General features: G+C 47.2%; 1 protein-coding gene across 1 annotated transcript; it reads right to left on the bottom strand.

The window, feature by feature from the left end:
- Window positions 1-822: 822 nt before the first annotated feature.
- EGR2 (early growth response 2) lies at window positions 823-8,918 on the bottom strand. The gene is made up of 2 exons (XM_073596255.1): window positions 8,582-8,918; window positions 823-5,857 (listed from the first exon to the last, which is right to left on the bottom strand). The coding sequence occupies exons 1-2, from the start codon at window positions 8,745-8,747 to the stop codon at window positions 4,755-4,757; spliced, it is 1,269 nt and encodes a 422-aa protein (XP_073452356.1). The 5' UTR covers window positions 8,748-8,918; the 3' UTR covers window positions 823-4,754.
- Between the last annotated feature and the right edge of the window lie 589 nt (window positions 8,919-9,507).

Here is a 9,507-nt window from a genome sequence, read left to right as displayed (position 1 = left end):
TCAGCTCTCGGTTCACTGTTGAGTTTCAAGGATGCTGTTGTGATATGACCCCTTCTGCACCGAGTCATATCATGACCATCAGTTCAGCAGTCCAGTAAGAAGTGTAAAGCTGTACTCTGAGCACAAATTATTTTTATTTAAATGCATTCAATAGCCACAGAAAATCCACTTTTGAGTGCATAAAATGCTTTTGCAAACCCAGATATTACCTTGTAAAAGTAGAAAAACCAACACTGTGCTGTACATAACTTGAGCAGAGCTGTGGGAGGGTAGCAGGCTCACCCACTACAGGCTGCCTGCAGAAAAAGATGGGAGACCAGACCAGTCATCCTGCACAAGAAGAGAGAACAGCAGTGACCGCTCTTTGTCACAGGAAGCAAGGTTTCACACTGAATTATTGTACAGATCTATAAGAAATACGCAAGTTACCTCAAGATTCCAGGAAGGATACACAGGGGATGATTTACTAAAACTGAAGAGTAAAAAATCTGGTGCAGCTGTGCATTGTAGCCGCTTCTAACTTCAGCTTGTTCAAATAAACTTTGATAATAAATCCTGGAAGCTGATTGGTTTCTATGCAGAACCACACCAGGTTTTGCCCTCTCCAGGTTTAGTAAATCAACCCCATATGCCTCTTGTATTTAGACAATCTTTGGTTATCCCAGAGTTCAGCTTTAAAGTGATCGTAAAGGATCAATTTTTAAAAATAACAAAACAGGTTATACTTCTGCTCTGTGTATTGGTTTTGCACAGAGTAGCCCCAATCATTCTCCGCTGACGCTCCTAGCTCCCCCCCTGCTAAGTGCCCCATAGCAAGCCACTTTGTCTGGGGGCACTGGTGTGTGATCACTCCTGAGCCAGCTCTGTTTGCCCCTAAGACACACAGAGCTCGACAACGCCCCCTCATCACTGGCTGTGATTGTGCCTCTGAGCCAATGAGGAGGGAGAGAGCCGCTGCTCTTGTGCACATCACTGGATCGAGGTTGGGTTCAGGAAAGTATAAGGGGGGGGCTGGGAGCAGCATGCAGAAAGTTTTTTACCTTCATGGATAGAATGTCTTTACAACCATTTTAATTTGTCTCTTTGATGTTCCTGCAAAAACTGACATGAAAATGAATTTAAGACAACACATTTGTATATTTAAAAGTTATTTATTTACAGACATTTGAAGTACATTAAACCTTTAAAATTCCAGTTAGTGGCTGTTTTTTTAATAAAGTTAACGCTACCTCAATCTTCAGTTATTTATAGACGAGTCAGCCTCAATACTTTTGTACACCTGTACACTTTTTTTTTTTTTTTAATTTTCTTTAAAATTCGTACTACAAAGTTAACACTTTTGAGTCACAAAACAGTGCGTACAAAAATATAGATTTTAGAAAATTCCCAATATTAACTGGCAGTAATATACAGCTCTCGCCTGTGGCATGGGACCATATTTGTCTTTGATAAGGCATCCTATATATACATGCAGACATTGAGGACACTTGTCTACATAACACGAGGAAGGCACCAAGAACACTGTTGTACCACAATGCATGCTTTACTGACATACAGCATTATTTACATCCCTTTTAAATAAATTAACCTCTTTGCCTTTTTACATAACATAAATCACACAATGTACCTTTTTATTCTTTTTTTTTTTTTTCCAAGAGTTGGAGCTCTGTGAAAGCAGTGCAGTTCAGCCATATACAATCTAGATGACTTTTTCCAAGTAAACACGCAGAACAGAAATCGGCAAAGCCCATAAAAGTACCAGAACGTTTTGGCATCCCTTTCATTGCACTTGTATTAAAGCGGCCATACACAATCAAATCATTGCTCAGATATTTCATATGTTTGACATGTTATACAAAAACACTGAAAAAAACAGAAACTGTAGGCTGGATATTTCAGCAGAGTGTCTCATGATGTATTATTGACATGACCTTGGAGCGAGAAGAACCACGACACCAGGTCATCGTCCTGCAAAAAGTCGTTTGGGTGAGTTGGAAAAGTTTAGAGTTTCCCTTCTCTGCTGAATAAATAGATATAGGTTGGTACCATATGGCAATTTAGAAAATATTATTATTCCTAATTGTTCTCATTTATCCAGGTCATGGTTTATCTAGAAGTAGTTAAGTCACATTCAATAGGACTTGTTCTGTAATAGCTATAGACAATAACATCTGCCTTTCCATGGTAATGGTCATCAAGGTGATGGGGCTACCGGCGTGGATATATAAATGATGGAGTGATACTCATTAGAACCAAAGAAGTGGCCAGAAGAAATCCAGATGACAAGAGTAACTACTACTAGATATTCATAATGTAAGGCTAAAGGATGGTTCTGAAGTCAAGAAAAGCATGGGGGTGCTAGTAATGATTTCCTTCTGAAAATGCTATTTGACTGGCTGTAATCCTGATACTTTGGCTCCAACATAAACAGATCATGAAAGTCCTAAACCCTATCTGCCAGAGCACAGAATATTGAAGGAAGAGGGTCTGCATGAAAGCCAAGCGCCTAACTTTTTCAGTCCTGGTGGGTTTACTTGAAATTAAAGCACCTGTACTAGTTGTTGGCTCACCCTGCAATGTGCCATACAGCACAGTTCTATGCTAATAATAAATAAAACACCTAGGCTGGGGTTGGTTTATGACAATTGAAGACTATTATAAACTTGTAAAGTTGAAACACTCATTTAAGGAAAGACTTGACTGCTGAAATATCCAAGCCAGGAGTTACCAAATAAAGTTGTCATTCTAGAACAGCAAAGCAGGAGTTAACGTCTGGAAGTGGATTCCTTACTGCTCTTTGAAAGTGCAGTACCCTGTACCATTTCTACAGTCCATAAGTGCTCCTACAGGCTCATACAATGAGGCAGAGAGCAAAGAACAACAAATCATTGTAACCAATCAGATTTCATCTTCCACCTTTCGGACCCCAGGAAAGGGAAATCTGGTTTGTACTCACTGCCTTTTGCACCGCCTTTGGTCAGTTGGAGTATGATGCGAACTGTGTAATTTTGGGAATAAGAATTCTTTAACTAGATCACTAAGCCAACACTGAGCATGTATGGCCAGCTTGAGTCATACTGTACTGGTTAGAAGACAGATTTTGTTATAGAGAAAAATAAATGAGGTTCAGAGATTCTAATGTACCCCTTCATATCACACCGCCTGCTCCTGGCAGTCATGACAAGGATAAAGTGCATGAGTTATGGCTACTTCTGGCATCTCGACAATGGGAAACACCTTTCAAAGTTACCATGTAACTCTTCTCCTGAACATAGCCAGGATGTAAAAAAAAAAAAAAAAAAAAAACTCACACAGGCTATTAGATGCAATTAGTAGCAAACAAAACAAAGTTTACCTAGTATGAATCCATTCAGCTCTTCCAAGCTTGGATAAAAGCCTCGTGAGAAGAGTTGTGCTGTCACCCATCGCAGGCTTATCACTCTGGCTCTGGGCTGCAGACAACTATTCTTCTTTACACCATGCTGATAATAAAAGCCCTTAGAGTAAAAGAAATAATGAACACACCATTGCTCAAAGGAAGCCTGTCTTCACTGCATATCCTACATAGAGGGATTACTAAAGGAGTAGAACATGTTCACATTGCAAGGGAATTTCTTCTATCCATTCCTGGTCAATGGAAATAAAAAATAAAAAAAAGCATCCAAGTGATTGGATGACTGAAGTCAGCACAGCTTCACCTTATTCAGTAAGTGAAAGTTCTCCTGCAAAGTGAATATATTCTACTCCTCTGTAAATCAGCCCCAAAGGCTTAGTTCACATGGCTAACACACAAGGGTAAGTCATTATTGTAATTATTATCCAAATATGCCATTGCCATTAAATCCAGTGATAACTGCATATGGCTAAAATAAAGATCCTTGTGAATGGAGCCTATTATCTGTAACATAGTCAAATCTAAGCAGATTCGTCTATTTAAATAGCACTGTCTTAGGGTTGATTTACTAAAGGCAAGTGGGCTGTTTGCCCATTTCCCCTTAGCTTAGTGAATGAGATGAAGCTCTACTGACTTCCATCATCCAATCACGTGCAAGCAATAAATAAATATATATGTATATTTCCCCTGCAAATAATTGGATATTGTTTGCAAAATTTAATCTCAACCAAATTTTGACTAAGCTATAGGAAATGTCCCTTGTACAGGCTATTTGCCTTTATTGAAGTCCCCCCAGTGTGTGCACAGCCTTCAGTGTGGACAGCATTCCTTAGCTGTAGTGCTAGTTATTAGCATTAGGTAGCCCAGCAGGGATCAAGGCTCTGGGATCAGTGCTGTAACATTCAGAATAAATACTGTAGGTCAGTGGTCTCCAACCTCATTCGCCAAGTAAACCCCTAACAGGTCATGTTTTCAGGAATTCCTTCAACTTGGCACAGGTGCTTTCCATCCATTACAATGGCTTGGCTATTTGATCTAAGGAAAATGCCCAAAACATGGCCTGTTAGGGGGTATTTAAGGACTTGGGTTGGGAACCCTCTGCTGTAGATGAACATAGAACAAGTACTCTCCACAACACAATGTAAACCTTGACTCCCTCACCCCTCCCCCACATTGAGCGACATTCAAGAATCCACTTATCTGCCCCATCTAGTGTAGCAAAGTCCTGAAGGCAGTCCCTGAGCCAGCAATACATCTTCCAGTTTTATGTCCCAGATCCTGTGAAAAGTCTAGTGGCACTGGCCCCGGAATGGCAGCGATATTCCCTTTTATTACTATTATTATTGTGTCGCAGTATGTCCTAGGATGTCCTGCTGGGACACAGTCCCATTTGAGCGCTGTTAGAGCCTGCTGAGCAGGGGCTGAGGCTGAGGGAGCGCTCCTGGCCCGCACTGCCGCTAGAGGTCGCCCCGGCTCCGCCCTTTCGCTCCTTCTGTCGCAGGTGGATCTTGGTGTGTCGCTTGCGCTCGTCGCTCCGCGCGAACTTTCTGCCGCAGTAGTCGCAGGCGAAGGGCTTCTCCCCTGTGTGGGTGCGGATGTGGGTGGTCAGGTGGTCGCTGCGGCTAAAGTTCCTCATACAGATGCGACACTGGAAGGGCTTGTGTCCGGTGTGGATGCGGATATGCCGGGTGAGCTCATCGGAGCGGGAGAAGCGGCGGTCGCAGCCCTCAGCCGGGCACGGGTAGGGTCTCTCGTGTACCGGGGTCTTGCTGGGCCGGTTAGGGTATTTCCTGGGTCTGAGGATGGGCCGCAGGGGCAGGTTCTGGGGGCTGTAGGCGCTGGGCAGCCGAGACCCCTCTATGCTGGAGGATCCCCCCAGGGTGAAGTTGCGGATGGTAGAGAGGGGGGTGAGCGGAGGGGGGACCCTGATGGAGTCCAGGGGGCAGGGGAAGGGTTTGCGGTCGGTCATGGGGTGCAGGTCCCTCTGGCACTGCGGTGGGAAGAGGGTCGGGTAGTCGGGGATCATGTTGAAGATGGGACCGTCTGAGGCCGCCTTTGGGGAAGGATAAGACGGGGGAGGATAAGGCAGAGAGCCGCCGGTGCTGAGGAAGGCCGAACTGTCCTGGTAGACTGGCAGCTCCGCGCAGCTGGAGTACGGTGGGGGCGAGTACATGTGCTCCACATCGCCCTGCCCATGCGCTGCCATGCTGCAGCTCAGGCTATTGGGGGAGGCGCTGGAGGAGGTGGTGGAGGACGAGGATGAAGGGGTCACTCCCAGGATGCCGGTGCTGACGATGTTGAAGAAGCCCTCTGGATTCCAACCGCCCCCGGAGTACTGCGGGTCGATGGAGAACTTGCCCATATAGGTGAACGTCTGGTTCCGGGAGGCGCAGGGGTAACTACTGGAATATGGCAGATCCAGGGAGCGCTTGTCACCGTTCATGTCCACATTGATCATTCCATCTAGAAGTGGGGGGACACAAAAAGAGGGGACATTAATAGGGATCCATTCATCCGGCAATACTCTGTACAACGCTGACATACGTCGATCTTCACATATAGATAATTACACCTAGAGATCTATAGATATAGATATCTACACCTACAGACATATATACTCATGGATCTACACATATACATATATATACACCCACTGCTTTCTATAGGAAGACATCTAAAGTGAGCACAAGATGATGTAACAGGATAATTCTTCCAGATAATGGCATTGAGGTTGATTTGTTAAAGGCAAATAGTCGGTGCGCTGTAAGTGCAGCTGTGGGGAAGCTTTGAAATGAGGGAAAGCTCTGCTGATTTCTATCATCCAATCCATGTACAAGCAAAATGATGTTTATTTATTTTCCATGCATGCCCCCCTCATATCTAGAGTAACATACTTGCAGTGCACAGGCTATTTGCCTTTAGTAAATCAACCCCAAACTGTACTTCAACAGAAGTCTGTGAACTTTACTATGACTACTATGAATACTAGGATCAGATCCTATCACTGCAATCCATGTATCACTGACAGCTACACAGACACTGACAGATACTCCCCCAGCATGTCCACAGAACTCCACTGATCACCGGTATGTCCCCAACAGTCTTTACTTCTCGTCAGCATGTCCCCAGCACCACACTTCTCATCAACATGTCCCCAGCACCACACTTCTCATCAACATGTCCCCAGCACCCTACTTCTCATCAACCTGTCCCCAGCACCACACTTCTCATCATGTCCCCAGCACCCTACTTTTCATCAGCCTGTCCCCAGCACCACACTTCTCATCAACATGTCCCCAACACCCTACTTCTCATCAACCTGTCCCCAGCAACACACTTCTCAACAACATGTCCCCAGCACCCTACTTCTCATCAACATGTCCCCAGCACCCTACTTCTTATCAACCTGTCTCCAGCAACACACTTCTCATCAACCTGTCCCCAGCACCACACTTCTCATCAACATGTCCCCAACACCCTACTTCTCATCAACCTGTCCCCAGCAACACACTTCTCAACAACATGTCCCCAGCACCCTACTTCTCATCAACCTGTCCCCAGCACCCTACTTCTCAACAACATGTCCCCAGCACCCTACTTCTCATCAGCATGCCCCCAGCACCACATTTCTCATCAACATGCCCCCAGCACCACACTTCTCATCAATATATCCCCAGCACCCTACGTCTCATCAACATAACCCCAGCACCCTACTTCTCATCAACATGTCCCCAGCACCCTACTTCTCATCAGCATGCCCCCAGCACCCTACTTCTCATCAGCATGTCCCCAGCACCCTACTTCTCATCAGCATGTCCCCAGCACTCTACTTCACATCAGCATGCCCCCAGCACTCTACTTCTCATCAGCATGCCCCCAGCACTCTACTTCACATCAGCATGCCCCCAGCATCCTACTTCTCATCAGCATGTCCCCAGCACCCTACTTCTCATCAGCATGCCCCCAGCACTCTACTTCACATCAGCATGCCCCCAGCATCCTACTTCTCATCAGCATGTCCCCAGCACCCTACTTCTCATCAGCATGCCCCCAGCACCCTACTTCTCATCAGCATGCCCCCAGCACCCTATTCTTATCAACATGTCCCCAGCACCCTACTTCTCATCAGCATGCCCCCAGCACCCTATTCTTATCAACATGTCCCCAGCACCCTACTTCTCATCAGCATGTTCCAGCACCCTACTTCACATCAGCATGTCCCCAGCACCCTACTTCACATCAGCATGTCCCCAGCACCCTATATATAACCAACATGTCCCCAGCATCCTACGTATTATCAGCCTGTCACTAAGACTCCACTAATTATCAGTATGTCCCCGACAGCCTTTATTGATCTCAAAATGTCCCCAGCGCTCTTCACTGATCGCATCAGTATGTCCCCAACACTATATACTGACCATTTGAATGTCCCCAGCACACCACTGATCACCAGCAGGTAACCCAGGCACTCCTATCAGCCTATCCACAGCACTGTCTATTCACAATCATATGTCCCAAGCACTCCACTGATTATCAGTAAAGGCTGTTGGGGTATACTGATGATCAGCATGTCCCCAGAACTTCACTGATCGTCAGCGTGTCCCCAACACTGTCTATTCACCATCAGCACGTCCCCAACACTCCTCTGATCAAAAGCATGTCCCCAACACTGTCTACCGACCAGGAGAATGTCCCCAACACTCCCATCAGCATCCCATCAGCACCATCTGTTCACCATCAGTCTGTCCCCAGCACGCTGTCACCAGCAGGTAACCCAGCACTCTGTACAACTATTAACGGGTACAATGACTATCAGTCGGTCCCCAATACAATGTAAGAACTATCAGGTTTGTGAATTGTCATGTCTGGTCTTGGGGGAGACCCCTGGGATGGGGTCGGGGAGATAACTATTGAGGGGACCCCTGGGATGGGGTGGGGGTATTACAGGGGGACCCTTGGGATGGGGTGGGGGTATTACAGGGGGACCCCTGGGATGGGGTGGGGGTATTATAGGGGGACCCTTAGGATGGGGTGGGGGTATTATAGGGGAACCCTTGGGATGGGATGGGGGTATTATAGGGGAACCCTTGGGATGGGGTGGGGGTATTATAGGGGGACCCCTGGGATAGGATGGGGGTATTATTATCGGGGGACCCCTATGATGGGGTGGGGGGGGGGTATTCTTACCTCCAGTGCCCATTTGGTCGTACTGTCCCCCCAGATCCATATTGGGGAAGATGGTGACAGAGGTGGGTAAGGAGGACTCATCCAGCGGGTACATGGCCTCCGGCATCTGATGGACGAATCCCCCGATCGGCAGTGGGATTTTGTCTACAGTTTTGGCAGTCATCATTTCATACAGTGACAGCCCCAGATTGGCGGACGGAGGGGAGAACAGCGTGGACTTGTATGGAGGACACTGCTGGGTGACTCTATTCAGTGATGCGCGGGGATGTCATTGGTCCCGGATCCGGTCCCGGGTTATTAACAAGTCTTCTGAGCCGCGCTGCTAATCAATGGCAGTACATGGAAAGTGTTCGCTGTAAGTATTTATTCTGGAGCTTTGAATGCCCGTGACGTCACGGACCAAATAAGGACAGGAACAGGGAAGGGCGCCCCGCCTCCCGCGTGTCGTAACGGGGATTTGCATTGGGCTTGCCGCTGTATGAATGGGAGGTGGGCGGGGCTTCGCGCTCCCCGGGCCGATGAATGGGATTTGTTGTCAGCGATGGAGCGATCGGGGAGTTTATGGGCTCAGGGGCGGCGAGAGGAGAGAGAGGGGCTCGGGGCTGGAGGTGATCGGCGGATCCTCCGTGCACACATAGCGGAGCTTTGGATTCCGGTCCGGGCGGGTCTAGCCTAATAAGGGCAGAATCCGGGCCCCCCGGCCCTGCCCCTCCTCCATATATAGAAGGTTTCCGGAATATTACACCGAGCCGGGCTCTACTCTACAACCCACTCATCTGTGACCGCAGGAGAGGAAGAAGACAGCCAGACACCGATCATCACCACTGCCGGAATCCCGGGGAGTGCTGGAAACTGGACCCGTCCCAGGGCAGAGCCACTAATACAATGGGACAATGCAGGTCCATCGGAACAAAATAAATAAACTA

This window comes from Aquarana catesbeiana, linkage group LG08 (genome assembly GCF_042186555.1).
Source record: "Aquarana catesbeiana isolate 2022-GZ linkage group LG08, ASM4218655v1, whole genome shotgun sequence".
In the NCBI taxonomy this organism is placed as follows: domain Eukaryota; kingdom Metazoa; phylum Chordata; class Amphibia; order Anura; family Ranidae; genus Aquarana; species Aquarana catesbeiana.
The sequence above is the reverse complement of the archived record's forward strand: the minus strand, read 5'-3'. Positions and strand labels throughout refer to the sequence as shown.